General features: G+C 44.2%; 3 protein-coding genes across 7 annotated transcripts in view; 1 reads left to right on the forward strand and 2 right to left on the reverse strand.

Annotated features, from left to right (window-relative positions):
- elf1 (E74-like ETS transcription factor 1) overlaps positions 1–9,507 on the reverse strand; it is a 48,601-nt gene extending 39,094 nt beyond the window's left edge. Inside the window, exon 1 of one of the 4 annotated variants that reach the window (XM_058076298.2) lies at positions 9,180–9,507. The gene's annotated coding sequence lies outside the window, so the exon portion shown is untranslated. Of the gene's footprint in view, positions 1–2,246; positions 2,307–2,329; positions 2,526–9,179 lie in introns of those variants that run through there. The other 3 variants (XM_058076303.2, XM_058076302.2, XM_058076301.2) reach the window with 3 other exon arrangements.
- Positions 9,508–10,154: 647 nt separating this feature from the next.
- Positions 10,155–12,251, forward strand: LOC131131535 (ubiquitin-conjugating enzyme E2 A). The gene is made up of 6 exons (XM_058076308.2): positions 10,155–10,380; positions 10,824–10,904; positions 10,991–11,016; positions 11,248–11,337; positions 11,406–11,494; positions 11,567–12,251. The coding sequence occupies exons 1-6, from the start codon at positions 10,337–10,339 to the stop codon at positions 11,693–11,695; spliced, it is 459 nt and encodes a 152-aa protein (XP_057932291.1). The 5' UTR covers positions 10,155–10,336; the 3' UTR covers positions 11,696–12,251.
- A 6-nt stretch (positions 12,252–12,257) lies between these two features.
- On the reverse strand, positions 12,258–17,982 carry nkrf (NFKB repressing factor). Of its 2 annotated transcripts, none has more exons than XM_058076296.2 (3): positions 17,798–17,982; positions 17,119–17,241; positions 12,258–15,009 (listed from the first exon to the last, which is right to left on the reverse strand). In XM_058076296.2, the coding sequence occupies exons 2-3, from the start codon at positions 17,207–17,209 to the stop codon at positions 12,743–12,745; spliced, it is 2,358 nt and encodes a 785-aa protein (XP_057932279.2). In that variant the 5' UTR covers positions 17,210–17,241; positions 17,798–17,982; the 3' UTR covers positions 12,258–12,742. The 2 variants fall into 2 exon arrangements, with proteins under 2 accessions (XP_057932279.2, XP_057932278.2); XM_058076295.2 differs by having other exon boundaries at positions 17,627–17,981.
- Positions 17,983–18,714: the final 732 nt, after the last annotated feature.

Here is an 18,714-nt window from a genome sequence, read left to right on the forward strand (position 1 = left end):
ACAAAACAGTCCTTAGACGAGCGACTCCACAGAAAACCGCCCTGCGAACAATCCCCAGCATTCCGTCAAGGAGTTATGCAGGTACTGTGGACTCATAAACCCGATAAGAACTTTGAAACAATCCTTGACAGCCTGAGATACGCGGGGGCTTTGGAGGACATGTTGAATTATTTGTGTGTGCGCCTCGGAGGTCATCTGATGGCAAGACGAGAGGAAGGCTGTCTGGCTAGCACAGCCTCGTTGTTAGCCTTCCTCCCGTATGGAAACGTGTTCTTATGGGAGGTTTGGGCCAACGTGTGCCGACCGGGCGAGACAACACAGCCAGTGTGGGCGCGACGACATGGACAATGTAGTCAGTGTGCAAAGCCTGAATCATCCGCCCCAGTGATGACACGGCGCTGCACGGCTAATGGCAGCGAGACGCCACCATGAAGTCCATTAAGTCATCTTTTATGTGCACAGCTGACTTTGGGCGAGAGATGGGGTGCACCCTGCAGTGGCCCCCAGTCAATTAGCACACGTGTTCTTATACGAACAAACGTTCATTCTCATACTCCACGTCTACTGGATCTGGTGAGGCAAAAGTCCCCATTCGGATGCACACGCTGAGGGCAAGTCATGAAATATGAACGACAGCCATGTGTAGTCAGATAGCACACGAGGTCACAGCTCCGTCTCTTAGCAAAGTGTCCAAAAGGACGACTACGGACCATAAAACCAACGGGACACACCTATTTCCACTATAAAACCCTCCAAAAAAATCACTTTATTTCCATAGCTGACTTGGATATAAGCCAAGCTAACAGTGACGTCGTTATTGTCGCAGCAAAACACGAAGAACTATTTTTCTGGCGTAGTGATGCAGCGCCACACGCCACGGCCGAGAAGAAGGCAGCGCTCCAACACGATGCAATATGACACCAGTCTGCACTGACCAGGTAGAACAGGCGTGTCCATGATGTGCATGTTTAGCCTCCTCATGTTGACGCTTTTCCTCACCTCAGAACGCACAGAAAAGGGAAGGAAAGACGTGCTCATCATCCACAAACGATTGTGGATGACGGGAAGAATTCCTAAAAAGTGCAAAACTATCTGTATGTCCAGCTCGGTATCGTAGCGAAGCGAGCGAGGCTACGCAGCACATATTCCACTATTCTCTCCCCAGGCTAGGATTCTAACAGCCAATGGCTTAGTCCACATGAAACTATTCCACCATGCCTGAGTATGTGTCACTAAGAAATGGAGTCAATAGAGGGAATTTCATGAAGGTGAAGAAAGACTAAAGTTGAGTGACAAGAGACGGGGGACGTACCGACGTGGGACGAGATAAAAGGCCAGAATACAAAAGGCCAGAAGCCGCTCCTAAATGTAATAAGATTTACTTTGTGGGCCAACGGCCGCCATAAAAGTTTCGGTTAACGAAGAATGTGGTGAAAGAGTCACACGGCACGCTGCAAGAGCGACTTTGATTCGTTGGAATTCTTAAATGGAGGCAAAGTCAAAGACGGCTTGGACACGAATGTTGTGTCATGAAAGGGAAAATACACTTTTTGGGAAATTTTGCCCATGAGCAAGTTTTTTTTTCTCTTTTCTGTGCGTTCTAAAGATATGAAAACAGATAAAACGCGAGAGCTCAAAACTGAACGTAATATGATACAGCCATGCCTCCAACAAGGTTTCATGGTTTCATATACATGCTGGGACCATGTAGTAACAGGTACATGATATATTGTAATATTTTGCCATATTTTGGTAACTTTTCCAAATTAAAAAAGCAGTGGTGTCATCTCAAATACCTAGCCTTACCTTTTTGGTGAGGCGAGTGGGTGTGGTGTCGCCAATTGTCAATACACCAGCAACGTCATTCGATTGAACAACAATGTTAATAATAATAATAATAATAATAATAATAATAATAATAATGGTGTAGCTTGATTAATATACACATCACATGATTGGGATTTTGAGAAGGCTTTATAGGCAGAATAAGTGTTTCCTATTATGTGCAGTAATTAGCTGTCTATTTTTTATATATTAAGAAGGCACAGAAAATTATTCCATTGAAAAATTATTATAATAAAAAAAAATAATAAATTATTATATTCAAACTTTAATTTCATGCCATTCCCAAAAAACCATGGTTTACACCACCTCCTATTTGCGTACCAAGGTGTGTTATACATCACTGGAAATATTATTTTGCCAAGTTTTGTTTCTGCACAAACACAAACATGAACAAAACTCACCTATGAAACCTGACAATATTCCAAACCTGACAGTATTCCAAACCTGACAGTATTCCAAACGGACGTTCCACACCAAGACTCACATCGTTGGAGACATACTAACCGTTGCTGAGCACTTCATCATTTTCGTCGGATGCACATATTTTCCACTTATCATTAATTTGGTTAGCATGATGCATTAGCCACTTAACTCTACCCAATAACTCTTTGAAGTTTTGATTGACACCTGCCTCAACCCAATAAACAACTGTTTACCCCGCCTGCTGTGACACAATCGTTTTATTGTGTCACCCAAGCGGAGGAGAAATGTAGCAGTTCTTCTTCTCCGGCCAATTCCATCAAATCCAATTGATGACGGACGCATTGAAGAGCCAATGAAATTGTGATGGATGGACTTTGATCATAAAAGCAAGGACCAGCTCCGCAATGGAGAACAGAAAAACGTGGACTGTACTTGAACGCTGCATCAATGTTGTGGCTGTGAAGGTTTTATTTCTGTCTTCAAAGGTTAGATAAAGGAAGAAAAGGAAGGCCTGGTCGCCATTGTTGACGTGGACTTACTGACGACTTTGACCAGATAGAACACATTTGGAACGTCTGATCTTAACTTTGGGTACGAGGGTTTTTTTTCTCGATATTTTGGCCAAAAAAAAAACAAAAAACAGAAATGCTAAAGTCATCTGTGTAAAAAATGTACTAAGTCAACTAAGTTGTAAATGCAGTTGAATTGGATGAGTTAGTCGTTAGTTAGCTCATCTGTATAATACAGTAAAGTCTCGTTATATCGATATTGTCGGGAGTCGGAAAAAATACCGATATAACCGGACTATCCATATATCCGATCCTGCGCCGAACTGCATTAAAAGTGGGCAATAATGCACTCGACATTGTTCTATAGTATAGCAACAGAAGAACCAACAAACGCCAGCATGTACATATGAAAAACAATGATTATTGCAAGCGATAAAAAGATATCTGAATACAACACAATTAAATACATGTATTTGTACGCTTGTGTCTTCGTTGGAATAGGTGTGTATGCTATGTCAGTTGGTTCTTCTGTTGCAGGCATGTGTTTGGCCAGCTATGTGGGGCGGGTTGAGCATGACCTGTGAACCAGGAAGTGCGGGAATCGGTGTGTGTGCTGTGCTCTGGTGGTGGAAGTGTGAAAAATAAAGTTGACTGGAAGCAGCCGTTCGCCGTGTTCTTTTTTGGTATTGAAATCCTTAAGCAAAGATTGATTTAAGCTGCTTTTGTATCGATATAAGCAGACCAAATTGGCTGGCGGGAGATGAAAAGGGCATCGTAGTAACCGGATTATCATAATAACCGGGTATCGTACTAACGGAACTAATTATGTCATAAAAGACTAGAAATTTGCCGGGAAATGAAAATAGTATCGTAATAAGCAGTAATTCGTTATAACGAGACTTTACTGTACAAGATACGGATGAGCTAACTGGAAAACAAACAAAGCTGGCCTGTCAGGCCCAAAAACATCCTGAAAAGTATGAATCCATCCATCTTCTATGCTGGAGCCTATCCCAGCTGTCTTGGGGCGAGAGGCGGGGTACACCCTGGACTGGTGGCCAGCCAATCACAGGGCACATATAGACAAACAACCATTCACACTCACATTCATACCTATGGACAATTTGGAGTCACCAATTAACCTAGCATGTTTTTGGAATGTGGGAGGAACCCGGAGAAAACCCACGCATGCAAACTCCACCCAGGGATGCCCAAGTGCAGATTGGAGCCCAGGTCTTCCCGATCCCGTGACTGTGAATGCAACATGCTAACCAGTCCAACCCAAACCATGAATGTTTATTCTTTATTTTCCCCACCAAAGACAAAGTGTTAGTCCCAGGCGGCTTTTCCTGCTGTTTATCCAAAGCTAAGTTAGCCAGTTCAGCTAAATGGAGCACATTTCTGAGACATCTTAAGGAAGCCCAATAAGATGTGCCTGATTGTTACGTCATCAGCTTACGCTATCGGCTATATTTGCTACATACAAATACGGTATTAGCGGTGACATACGTATTTACAGAAAATAACGGTGAGAAATGAATGTGTTCTTTGCTCCACTAAGATGTAACCTTCAGGGCCTGCTGTTAAAAATAGGCCTTTTTTTCTATGTAAAACCCCCTGCCTGCCTTGCTTAATGGCAATGCACACATTGACAGAAAGAGTCGGACGTGCCGAGCGCGGCGTGTCACATGATCGCCAGACATGCAGCGTGAGAGAGGAATGAGGCTGCAGGTGGAATTCCCCTCGTTTCTCCTCTCCTCCACTCTCGCTGTGACATCACGTTCTGGCGGCTGAGGCTTTCAACATGTCTGCCGAGGCGCCATTCAGCTGCCACCATTAAAAGGAAGTGCGACAACTGTCAAAGTGAGCGGCGGTCATTTTCCACACACGAAAAGGGGAAGCTTGACACTTTTATTTCTCTTTTTTGAACGCACGTCCCTGCAGTTGTGTGAGTGATTGAGGTGTCAGCCATCTTGTTGGATTGTGGCCTAAAGCATCTGAACATTGCCACCTGGTGGTTAGAGCTCAGGTGTCAATGATAACTTGTATCAAGACCTTGTGGGGGGTGTAGCGTGTAGCGTGTAGTGTGGCAGTGGTTAAGTAAGTAGGTCAGGGGTCGGGTAAGATGGGTGTTTTATGCCAAACAGGTAGCTGGGCGGACGGATGGGTCGCTAGGTAAGTCGTGAGTATGGAGGCCAGTTGACGGGTGAGTGGATAGTTGGGTAGTACGGCTTAAGCTAAGTAGGTAGGTTGAGGTTAGGGGGGTGCGGGGGTAGAGGGGGTGGATATCTAGTTGGGGTAGATCGGTAGGCTGAGGGCTAATCTAAACGAGTCTTACTAGCTCTTCTTCATGGATTTCTATTCCTATGATCCACCTACATTCATGTCTGGCAAGGTTCCCATTGAGGAACCCCTCCACCTCGGACTAGACTCCATTCAGTCTGCCTGTGATGTCATCGCCATGTTTGATACTGTATTGGAACGTATGTACTTTATATATACGTTTATATATACGTTTATATATACGTTTATCTAGCGTTGGACTATAAGTAAAGTCCAACTTTAAGCCTTCCCAACTCATGGATCCAAGTTTCAGGACAAGATAAAAGATATGGAGGATTAAATTCATTTATTATCCATCTGGAGATGACATTTCCTTCAAATCTGACGTCACCAAATATGGTCATTTTACCTGGGAATTACTGTGTACATTGTTGTTACATTGGTGGTGGAGGTAGGTTTGGGAGGTAGTAGGTAGTAGATAAGGGAGGTAGTAGGTAAGGGAGGTAGGTTGGTCAGGGAGGTAGTAGGTAGTAGATAAGGGAGGTAGTAGGTAAGGGAGCTAGGTTGGTCAGGGAGGTAGTAGGTAGTAGGTAGTAGGTAGTAGGTAGTAGGTAGTAGGTAGTAGGTAGTAGGTAGTAGGTAGTAGGTAGTAGGTAGTAGGTAGTAGGTAGTAGGTGGGAGGTTGTAGGTAGTTGGTAAGGGAGGTAGTAGGGAGTAAGTAGTAGGTAGTAGATAACGGAGGTAGTAGGTAGTAGGTAGTAGGTAGTAGGTAGTAGGTAAGGGAGGTAGTAGGTCGTAGGTACTACGTTAGGGAGGTAGTAGGTAAGGGAGGTAGTAGGTAGTAGGTAGTAGGTAGTAGATAACGGAGGTAGTAGGTATTAGGTAGTAGGTAGTAGGTAGTAGGTAAGGGAGGGAGTAGGTAGTAGGTAGAAGGTAGTAGGTAGTAGGTAAGGGAGGGAGTAGGTAGTAGGTAGAAGGTAGTAGGTAGTAGGTAAGGGAGGGAGTAGGTAGTAGGTAAGGGAGGGAGTAGGTAGTAGGTAAGGGAGGTAGTAGGTAGAAGGTAGTAGGTAGTAGGTAAGGGAGGTAGTAGGTAGTAGGTAGTAGGTAAGGGAGGTAGTAGGTAGTAGGTAGTAGGTAGTAGGTAGTAGGTAGTAGGTAGTAGGTAAGGGAGGTAGTAGGTAGAAGGTAGTAGGTAGTAGGTAGTAGGTAGTAGATAACGGAGGTAGTAGGTATTAGGTAGTAGGAAAGGGAGGTAGTAGGTAGTAAGTAGTAGGTAGTAGATAACGGAGGTAGTAGGTAAGGGAGGTAGTAGGTAGTAGATAAGGGAGGTAGTAGGTAAGGGAGGTAGGTAGTCGGTCAGGGAGGTAGTAGCAAAGGTAGGTAGTAGGTAGTAGGTAGAAGGTAGTAGGTAGTAGGTAAGGGAGGTAGTAGGTATTAGGTAGTATATAAGGGAGGGAGGTAGTAGGTAAGGTAGGTAGGTAGTCAGTCATGGAGGTAGAAGAATAAGTTAATAATTGCATTCCTGGTAAGACAACCCAAAGTGAAAATACTTTGTCATTTCTTATCGGAACGCCTCTGCCTCCTCCTCTGCCTCCTCCTCTGCCTCCTCCATTGCCTCCTCCTCTGCCTCCTCCTCTGCCTCCTCCTCTGCCTCCTCCTCTGCCTCCTCCTCTGCCTCCTCCTCTGCCTCCTCCTCTGCCTCCTCCTCTGCCTCTGCTCTCTAAAAGCTTGAGTGAAACTCGAGTGTTGCTTTCCAAATAGCTTATGAGCTCACTTTGTCTTTTGGTCTGGTCCAATCAATACGTGGAAGCCATTAAGGCGGGCGAGCAGACCTCAGACGAGCGAGGACAGAAGAAGCTTTGAGGACAGCGCCGGTCAATAAAGAGGCAGCAGGAATGAGGGCGGCCTCGTCTGAGCAGCATCGCCCTGCTCGGACGCTTGGGAGTGACGTTGCTGTCACGGGATGAGAAAGCTGCCGGGAAGCACAACCACACATTCCCTGCGTGCACACGCACACACGCACATCAGAAGGAGGCGATGTGGACGGATGATCCGAACACAAAAGGGCACACGGCGAGTCTTCAGTGGAGTATATTTGGAAACTCTTGCTGGGGATAATTGCTTTCAGTGGATTGAAGATTCCAATTATCCCTCTGCCAGCGATCCCACCATGGGAAAACTGGAGGGGAGGAGGGGAGGAGGGGAGGAGGGGGTTCTTGTCTGTCGTTCGACCGCTAAAGGCCTCGCAAAAACCTCTGCCCCCTCCCAATGCCTCGCTGCGACCAATGAGAGTTTGGAGAGGGCGTCCCATGACACAAGCAAAAATGTAAACATGTGGGAAACATTTAGATTCCCAAGAGGCTTGTATTCCTAGACAATAGCATGTAGCGCTAGCACAACACTGGAAGACAATAAGACTGAGGAGCTTTCTCAGATTCATTAGCTCAAATCCAGCTTTGGAAAATATATTAGTGTGACATCATGTGAGGAGGGACCATCTGGGAGGTGTACTGGTGTACTGGTGTACTGGTGTACTGGTGTACTGGTGTACTGGTGTACTGGTGTACTGGTGTACTGGTACACCTCATAAAGTCGGCCACAATGTCCGCTAAATATGGTCTTTAGAATCCAATCAAATGTTGCCATAAATGGGGAAATGGAGCAGAAAGGATGGTCTACAAAACCGAGGCGGTGTCACACTTCCATGTTTCACGTCAAAGATATTAAAATATTAATCAATGTTCAAAAACGGGCCGTGTTCAAAAACCCTCAATTATGGCGGAATTGCAACAATTCTGCAAAGACGAGTTGGCCAAAATTGTCTGCCTTTAAAGACCGCTATTATAATATGTCCAATATCCTGGTTTTATGGTTTCATATACATCCTACAGGTACGACCAGGTAGTAACAGGTAGTAACATCATAATAACATGGAATTTGCATATTTTGCCCATTTTGAAGCGTAGGCTGGTCAAACCAGCACGGAAACCCACCGTATGCTGGTCATGCTGGGAGCTGGTCTATGCTGTTTTTTTTCAAAATGGAGTCGCTAGCCGATCCACTAAGCCACCGGCTAGTGGATCGGCTAGCGACTACAGCATAGTTGGATCGGCATAACAATGTTAATAATAACGATAACCATGTCACTGTAGCTTGGTAAATATGCACGTCACATTATATGTAAATAAACATTCATGGTGCTTTTTGGGGCTGCACGGCGGACGAGTGGTTAGCACGCGGGCCTCACAGCTAGGAGACCTGATTTCAATTCCACCCTCGGCCATCTCTGTGTGGAGTTTGCATGCGTGGGTTTTCTCCGGGTACTCCGGTTTCCTCCCACATTCCAAAAACATGCTATGTTAATTAGCCACTCTTGTCCATAGGTATGAATGTGAGTGTGAATGGTTGTTTGTCTATATGTGCCCTGTGATTGGCTGGCCACCAGTCCAGCTGCTGGGATAGGCTCCAGCACCCTTGTGAGGATAAGCGGTTGAAAATGAATGAATGAATGAATGTTGCTTTCTGAAGGCTTTATAGGTAGAATGAGTGTTTCCCATCCGTGCAGTAATGAGTCTTTAGTTTTTTACATCATTAGAACACACAGAAAAGGATTGCGGATGATTGACAAGTGCAGTTTTCCTTCATAATTTTACCTGAAACACTGCCCATACAATCAATAAAGGTTTTACGATGGTGAGAGTTTGACCCTGGAACAGATTTAGTTAATAATTCTCAATGATATTATTTATGGTCAATGTCCTCATTTCCATTCAGTGTTCTATCACACTAATATCATAATAATAACTAATAAGTAATATATTATTGCAGCTAAATAAAATGTCATAATTGTGCTTCCAATTTCAGTTTCGGTATAGTAGTGGCGCCGTGTCTTTGACGTACACGCGCGCCCCAGTTTGATCACATGCTGGCCAAGTGACAGAAATGAAAGTATGATGCAAACTAAGTCATGTGACCAGGCAACAGCTACCGTATCGTATGAGTTAGTCATGCTGCCTTGGTTAGAGCCTGATTAAGGCTAATAAGAAGAATGCGACTCACGCAAGTCGTGTTTCCATCGTAAAGGGGAAATATGAGCAATAAACAAAGGTAGACACTCACCCTGGTGGACGGAGAAGAGTCTAGATGTCCCTCTACCTTCAGGAACTGAACATATTATCCCAAGAGTGAGAGCACAGGCAGCCTGAAGCCTCCTGCGGGCTCCCTGCCTGGCACACAAGGCTTGACTCTCCAAACGTGTGGGGAATTCCTCCAAGCAGTCACATTTTCCTGGGAACTGATTGGTCCTCGCTCGCCCTGCACTTTTTTCCTCGGCGTCTGGAAGAAGTGAGCGAATCCCAACAAGAGATGTTTCTGGGAAAGGAAGAGGGGGAAGTCAATGTAGATGCAGCTTGGATTGTTAGTTATGAGTCGTATTGGAGTCGAACAGGTGTGTGCGACCGATCAACTGACCAGGCGGAGCTTCCAATGGCCGGGCCTCATAAATAAATAAAGAATGTTTCCACTAGCGGGGAATCGAATCCGCGTCACCATCATAACTGTTTTTTGTTCAAAACCACAAATCCGACCTTTAGATGTATGATGTGTTAGGTGGTACACAATTTATTAGCTATAAAAGCAACTTGGTATTAGTTTTTATTTGTTTTTACAAATCAGGTGCGCAAAAAAGAGGAGAACCAGAGCAGACTGACATCTAGTGGTCGCTACCGGTAGGAACACTACCGTAAATACTGTTAACTCTGCTTTAGCTGATTAGCTTCTCGTCGCTACTGTCTTTTACATAAAAAATAGGTCCATATATAAAGTTATTAAAGATGATTATTGAATATTGTGTTTATTAAACAAGAGGACATCGGCACCAGAATAAGATATGGGTGTTTGACACACAACGTCATCGTCTCTGGAATGTTCCATCCGGAGAGCAAACGGTGTCGCTTTAAATGTGACTATGTCACACTTTCTACTTTTACACATGGTCAAAACTCAATTTTCTAATTTGGGGATGCAATTTGGTGATTTTATGCGCATGTATAATATTAATATGTAAGGACCAGACAGTGACAGAGTATCCCTTTTCCCTTTTAATGGTAGCGTCCATGGGCTACCAGAGGCAGCCAAATATTTGACAAACTAACAATCGCTGTGTTCTCCCCCCAGTTAGCGTAAAGTCTTTTAAAGTAATTACTCGTTTAACAATAAAAAAACCACTTCAACTCGATCACCTGTGCGGCCCATACATATATTTATCTGCCAGCGGGATGTCAACACCGGCGAGACGACGTTTAATGAGAGATTTTAAACGGTAAGCGAGACGAAAACAACAAGTAGCTAGCGTTAGCATCCCAAGGCTAGCCTGTCAGCGTCGCCAACATTGGTCAAATTGTCACAACTCCCGAAGAGTATTAGTCTCACGACTGTTTGGCATTTACTTAGTGATATCCTATAATCGTGTATCATATCATGGCGGGCGCGCCAATAAACATATATAAACCGTATTTTCCAAGAGTGTTAGCATGTTTAGCTACTAGTTTTTCATACACGTTGCCATTCAAGGATTGAAGGTGCTACGTTGACGTACCTCACCTTTATGGCCCTTCCTTCTTAGTAACTGACCTAAATGATCCCCAATATCAATGTGTCCATCTATACACACTATTCAGATTATAGTGAAAACAGTTATTACTCAGTGTGGATTTTTAAATATTGTACAATTATATTCAGTTGTGTGCTTGTTTGAATATTAAGACTGCAAGAAGATCCCCCAGCCGGGGTCAGCGGGGCTCCATCAGAAAATAATATCATGGTATGGAACGCTGTCATTTTTGGGTAGGTTTTTTTTTTTATTATAGACTATAAACTTCTTACAACACATGCCTACTGAAAAATGTCACTAAATAACTTATTTCTTTCAGTCCAGAGGGAACTCCTTTTGAAGATGGTAAGTCATTTTTCTTGAAAAGTACATTTGAAACGAGGACCACCATATATGTCCTTATATGGTGCTGATTTACTCAACTGCAGAGAATACCAGCTACCTATGATTTAAAGTCTTTAATTGTACAACTTGGAGCATGACTGGTTTTCCTCAAAAGGTTCAGTGTTTATTATCACTATTTGAGGAAATTCTCGTTACTGCTCACATTCACACATGCTCTACTTTTCCCTCCAGGGACTTTCAAACTTACCATTGAGTTCACAGAAGAGTATCCAAATAAGCCTCCAACAGTGAGGTTTGTCTCCAAAATGTTTCATCCTAATGGTAAGTGAAAGACATGTGATTTATTGGTTGCGTCTCCTGGCTTGGTCATTCATGTGTTCATTTTTCAGTATACGCCGACGGCAGCATATGTTTAGATATACTTCAAAACCGTTGGAGTCCCACTTATGATGTATCTTCAATATTAACTTCTATACAGGTACCAGTTGCACGCAGTGCCAACTTCAAATGTGCTCATCCACTGAGATCGCTTTTATCTTTTTATCCATAGTCTTTACTGGACGAGCCGAACCCAAACAGTCCGGCCAACAGCCAGGCGGCACAGCTGTACCAGGAAAACAAGCGGGAGTACGAGAAGAGGGTTTCTGCTATTGTTGAACAGAGTTGGCGTGACTGTTGACCCATGTTATCGTCTGTCACCAACAGCCCCGAATCATCTCACAAAGAAAAAATATCCCACTCAGTATATACCATATATATATATATACACACACACATACGCGTCCCTGAACTGTTGGTTGCTAAGTTTGTACTGTTTGTGGAAGTCATTTCTGCAGAATGTTATAAAAAAGTTAATGTACCTTGTTATATCTGGGTTACTTCCTCTGGTGGCTGCTAACTGTATGTGCTTGCTGTGTGGTTTGCTGTGACGATACACACTTTATTTTTGAGTGTTTCTCCTCTTTGCTTTTTTTCTTCTGCCTTCTGGAAGCCTTTCAAGTGGGACATAACCCGACACAACCACCCCTCTAACACAGTTGCCTTTTCTTCATATTTTTGTTTTGAGTACTACACACACACACAAGACATAAATGGCCCTTTTTAGGTTTCATTAACAGAAGACTGAAGATATTTCACAATCAAAGCATTTGAACTGATACATGATTTCAGGTTCATTGAGTTTGCACTTGGTAACCCATGTAACAAACTACATTTTCTTGTAAATAAATGAATATACATCAGTTGCGCTTGTTGCTTTTCACTGCACTTAACATTTTATTGAAGCCAAGCCTGGTGATGTCAGATTTATTCAGTTCTGACAGCTGTGAAGACGACTATAGCTCCGATGGCAATGTCTGCCATTAAATAAAATGGCTGATGCAACGCTCCTACCATGAACAAAAAGTGCTACCATAGTTGTGAGTATTGCCTGATGCATTACTCCCATTACAGTAAACGGTTCCATAATCCATTGGTTACACGAATCACCTAACATTAAATGTTAACACACAGTGAACAGTCTTATTTCTGGCTTACGATCGTCGTCAAGATCTAGTACTGAAAACAAGTGTGTCCAAAAAATGTTAAGGTTATGAGCAAAGGCGGGGAAAAAAGGGTATTTTGTTGGAATAGAAATGCAGGACCCCTCCAAGCCTTACCTGAAAGAGTCCAAAGCACTGGCTTTATCTCACATACGTTTGCCTGGAGTGTGATTGGTTCATGCAAATCAGTGCAAGGCCTGAGGTTTGACCAGTTCATATCGCCCCACCTGTCCTTCCTGAAGAAGCTGGCCAATGAGCTGGTCTGTGTCCACCCTGCGGCTGACCACTAGGAAGCGCTGCTTCCCCTGTCCGTACGACTTGCTCCTCAGGCCATACTTCTGAGACACCTGGTGGATCTGCTTGCGTTCCTCATTGGTCAGGTCAGTGGAGAAGCGGAGGTCGTCCTGGCGGTCTGAGCTGACGTACTTGCGAATAATGTCCTCAATGTCCCGTTTGCTGAGGTGGCTGCATTTGTCCGCGTCCATGCCCAAACCCTCCCTGGAGAACTGCTCCTTGACTCGGATGGGCTCTGCAATGCCATCGCCGTCTCGGCCCAGGCCGCCTCCCTTCCAGCCCATCTTGCGCAGCAGCTGGTTCCCAATGTTGTCTTCCTTAATCTCCTGCCTCAAGGCCTCCTCACTGGAACGACACTTTATCTGCGAGCGGGATATGGCGTCATTGTGACCCTCCTTTCTCAGGTTGGATTTGACCACAGCCTGTGTCTGTCTCAAGGTGGCCAAGGCCTCCTGTGCTGCAATGTGCTTCACCTGCTTCTTAGCTCCGACGCCTGCTGCCACAAACTGTCCTTCCAAGTAGACCTCACACCTCCAGCTGTGATCGGGTAAGTAGATGAACTTGTAGTCGGCTGACACTTTGTTAAACTGAGCCGTGTCATTGATGATACAAACGGCATTGTCCGAGTTTTCCAAGATGACCACCTCGCTCAGATGCTTCTTTTTCATGCCAGGTTGTCCAAACTGTCCAAAGTGTCCACCCGAGTCTGACTGATAATTTCCTCTTGCGTCCTGCGGCTCATGCTGCTGGTGGTGGTGGTGGTGGTGTTGTCGTGACGCCTGGTTCATGCGCAGCTTTTCTAGCGCCGCTCTTGCCGCAGCATGCTTGGAGTTCTTTTTGGTGCCAGTGGCCTGCGCTACCATTTCATCTTGGACGTAAACGCTGCACAGCCAGGAGCCATTGGGCAGTGGCTCAAACTTGTAGTCTACTTTCATGTGACTGAAGGCTGCAGAGTTGTTGAGTATGCAGATGGCGTCTTGGGCGTTGTCCATAACCACAAACTCCGTCCAGTGCTTCCTCATGTCGGGCTCATAGGGGCCCTTAAAGCTGGGGTATCCAATGTTCTCTGGGTTCCAGAGGGAAGGTGTCAAGACCGGGGTGGGGCAGTGCGTCTGGCACACAACCACGTCATTAAGCATTGTGTGTTTGTATTTGCGCGGCACCACACAGACCTCCACCGGCTTCATGAAGAGTTTGACGGCATGCTCGGAGGCGCGGTCCCTCGCTCCGTTTTTACTGCCGGAGTATCCAGTGGCTAGATACACGCCCTGACATCTCAGCTCGCAGGCATAGCCGTCCGCCGGCACTTTGCGGTTCTTGGGTAGGTCGGCCTGAGGGATGTCTCTCAGGTTGACATAAATGTACTGAGGGTTCGTCTTGCACGCCTGGATGCTGCGACTCAACATGAAGCTGTAATTTGGAGTGTCTGTTCCAGTGGCGTACTGAGGGTCCCAAAGAGCACCGGACAAAGCCGACGCCAGACTGGCGATGAGCCGCTGCTTCTCAGCTAGTGTGCACTGAGATATGGGGAGGGGCTGTGATGAACCCCCCAGCTGGGAGGTGGATGGACTATTGTACGTCCTGTTTTGAGGCCGGTTGGATGATTGGCGGTCCTGGTGGCCATACCCCAAACCCTGACGTCCGGAGTCCCACCCACCTGATCTGTTCCCTCCCCCGTATCCATTGTACCTGTGGGGCTGCGGGTACAAATCTGAATTTCGAGAGCTATGGGCTTCATATTTGTTTGTGTAGTCCTGCTGCATTTTCGCCATGAAGTTTGAGGACCCGCGGCCTCCGTAACCTAAGCCGACTGAACCACTTGAAGAAACATCACAGTTTCTCTCCCGGTCTCGATCTCTATGGGAGCCCCAAGAGTCAGAAGTGTATGAATGCACTCTATCAAAAGCAGGCCTGAGGGAGGAGCTTTGAGCCCTGCCGCCGCTGCTGTAGGACGCATGTTCAAAATCCCTGTCTCTAGCAGCATACAGATTGCTCCTTCTGGGCTCCTTATCGTTCTCCTTCTCGTCAGGGCCATTTCTTACTCCACCTCCTGCCCCTAAACCTCCACTACTGCTGCCGCTGCTCACAAACTGCACAGGCTCGAATCGCGGTCTGGAACCAAACTTTGACACAGGCATCTTCCTCATTGGTTCTTCTCCTGCAAGAATATGACACAGGCAAATCATTAAGGAGACATACGTCATGCAAAACACATACGCAACATATGTGAATGGATTGGAATCTACAATTTAAATTACTGAGCCACTAAGCACCTATCTATAGTGGTGTGACAAATTGTTCCCTGACCTTTCCTGATTTCTTCTTTTTTAATGTTTGTCACACTGAAATGACATTTTCATTAATCGAAAAAAAAACCCAATTTGCCCTGTGTGAATAAAAACATACATTTACTGTGGTTTATCACCCCCCCCCCCCCCAGAGTTCAATTTCTCTAGCCTCACCCAAGCCTAATAATTGCCAAGCCTGTTCTCAATCAAGAAATCACTTCAATAGGACCTGTCTGACAAAGTGAAGCACACCAGAAGATCCTCAAAAGCTATCACATCATGCCGAGATCTAAAGAAATTCAGGAACAAATTAGAAAGTAATTGAGATCTTATCAGTCAGGAAACGGTTATAAAGCCGTTTTTAAAGCTTTGGGACTCCAGTAAAGCCATTAGCCACAAATGGCAAAAACATGAAAGAGTGGTGAACCTTCCCAGGAATAGCCGGCCAAGCAAAACGACCCCAAGAGGGTAGCGACGACTCATCCAAGAGGTCACAAAAGACCCCACAACAGTATCCGAAGAACCGCAGGCCTCACTTCCCTCAGTTAAGGTCAGTGTTCGTGACATACGAAAGAAAAGCAGCAGAAAAGGCCTGCATGGCAGCGCTCCAAGATGAAACCCACTGCTGAACAAAACCAGTGTTGTCTCAGTTTAGCCAGAAAACATCTCCATGATCAACAATCATTTGCTCTGTGGTCTTTCGAGACAAAAAGTTATTTTTGGAGGGTTTGCGTCCCATTACACATGCAGTTAGATTTGCATCAGTGACTGCATCTTCCTTAGTCACACGCACAGGCATTACAGTTTGAAGATTTTGTAGCAATGTGTGCAGAGGCTGAGATCCATTAGACAAGTTAGCCAGGCCACATTCAATTGGGAATTACTGTTCAGAATTGTCCAATGATGTATTGCATTCAGAGAAGGACTTTTGCGTTTGATTAACAGACTTTTTATTCACTAACTCAAAAAGCACACATTGTGTGCTGTTAAAAAATGACCTCTAAAAAATAAAAATGGAATTTGGAAAATAAATAGAATTTTGCACAAACAAAATGGATTTCATAGGGCCCTAGCTTGAGGTCAACAAATGGCCAGACGTTCTCCTTCAGGATTTTTTTGGAGGACAGCAGAATTCATAGTTAATTTTAAGGATCGACCGATACATTTGTGTTCTTTACTTGAATCGGTATCGGCCGATACGCGTGTGGTTTCGCCAATGTATTTTTCCGCCACATGATTTACAGACAGGCTTCCGCCGGGCAGCTTTGTGTTGCCGGAGGACCATGCAACACACGCAGTCGCGGTACCCCTCCCACACCGCAACAGTAGTGAATCACAACAAGGGTACGTGTTCAACTTTTAACAGTTAAACTTAGTTGAAATATTGCCACCTGTTTTGAAATAGGAAACTTGAACGCCAAGTGCATGCAACGTGCTTGAAAATATAGTTTAGATTGTGGGTGTGAAAAGCAGGAATGCTGCTGAATGCTTCATCTTTAAAAGTGCCTACCGTTGGAATTAGGGAGCTGTTGATGTAGTTGGAGGCTAATATGAACAGCTGCTACCAACACCGCTTTAATGGCAACCTTGGCAATTCAGTCCCATGGTGTTTGGAGGACTTTCATTCAGCCAGCGCCGGGCTCAGGTTAAATGCGTGTCGTGTTATGTGTGTGTGCTCTCTCCGAGCATGTGCACACGTGCCAAACAATGGCCTTGAAGGCCAAACAATAGGCCTTCAAGAGAGGACAATATTAGGTTTTTACTTAAGTACCTCTTCTCATCAATAGAATCATGTTTGGATTCATTCAACTTTCATTATTTCCCATGGTTCTATGGTGTCAGAAAACAAACATGACATCACAGGTGGACCAGTGTCCAAGAGCTTGCCAGATTGTGTTGTGTATCACTGGTTAGGTCACAGGCGACCACAAACTGTAGAATGCTTAATAAATAACAAGCTTTGTTTAAACAATACTCACTTCCATCAGAAGAAATATGTCTCTTTTTTGCTTCAGAGCTAAAACATGGGTCAAAGGAGCGCATTTCGCCAGCATCTGTCCCCTGTTCCATCCCCAGCGCATCCGATCACATCCAGGCCATACCTGTGAAGGTCAACAAAAATGTCAGACTTTTACGCAGTGCATAGGAATGGAATATATATTTATACTACTAGTCAAGAGAATTTGATGGCAATGAACAAGGGCTAATATTGTAAAATAATACTGTATATATATATATATTATATATGCATATATGCTGTTCTCCTATGCTGCACAACTTGAGGGACTGCTTAGCAACTGTGTTGTGCAATATAAACTCAAGCGTCTGTTACTAGTTTACCAATGCTCGTATGTTTATGCATACGTGATGGCATGTACAGTATGGAAAAACAGTGACTGCAGCACACAAATGATCAAATGACGGGTGTAGGCCTACAGCAATCCTTTGCGAGCTGTCACGTGTAATTCATTCGTGTCATATTCTTACCTTTAGCCCCGTAACCGTTCTCTGTTAGTTGGTAGAGAACTTCGATATAAAACGAATATAAATACAAAAAACGTCGGGCTAGCCTACTTTGGCTAGCTGGATGGCACGAGGGACTAGCTTCAAGCTTACCACAACAGCAGGAAAAAATGATTAACCTCTTAAATTAACAACCTAGCTCGTGAAGACGATAGCGGCGTTGGGATGCAAGTGTCTTTTTAAAAAGTATGACCAATATAACCCTCCTTGAAAGCATAAACAGTTGTGTAGAGACAGAAAGCATCCATTTTCTGGTCCCGCTAGCTAAATCAGTCATGGCGTCAATCACACCACAGGACCCACAATGCTTTGCGGGACGGCTGTTCGGACAAGCGCCTGACAGCAGCGTGAAAAGTTTTTTCCAAATGAATTCATGACATTAATTACCACGGTACACAGTCCTTTCCTTATTATTGTTTTACTTTTGTTTTCATTTCCATCATGAATCACCTTATTAAAAACGAAATTACACTTTTTACGCTTAGGTCCAAAATATATGTAATGGATAGATATCCATTCAATATCTTCTTAACTTAACTTATATTGTTATATTATTATGTTATATGCCGTACATATAAGAAACCCTGATCTTTTCAGTAAAACAATACACAAAATAATGGTCCCCAAAAGTGTAAAAAAAATTGAATACATCTTTCTTGTTTTAACTTCAGACCAAAGCACAAATATACATTTACGTTTTTCATTTTAAATATTTATGTTTTCATGAATACCCCCCCCCCCCAAAAAAAATACATGCAATATTTTGAGGTTAATAACAACATTGATTTGGCTGCATGAAGAATTTATTCCAAATACAGTTTTAAAAAGTACATAAAAATACATGGTTACAATGGGAGTCAATAGCACACTAAGGGTCAAGAGTGGCCAAGTGCAGTACAATTTGAATTAACACTAACCAATATATTGATAATAAAAACAATGAATTTAGCAGGATGTGCACATTTGGTTCCCCATTGTGGGGATTAAATTACTGGATTAAGGGATTAATAATCCTGAGAAGACTACACCACATGTTGTAAATGAAAGGACAA

This window comes from Doryrhamphus excisus, linkage group LG23, assembly GCF_037039965.1.
Source record: "Doryrhamphus excisus strain RoL-2023G ecotype Guam linkage group LG23, RoL_Dexc_Guam_v1.1, whole genome shotgun sequence".
Classification (NCBI taxonomy): domain Eukaryota; kingdom Metazoa; phylum Chordata; class Actinopteri; order Syngnathiformes; family Syngnathidae; genus Doryrhamphus; species Doryrhamphus excisus.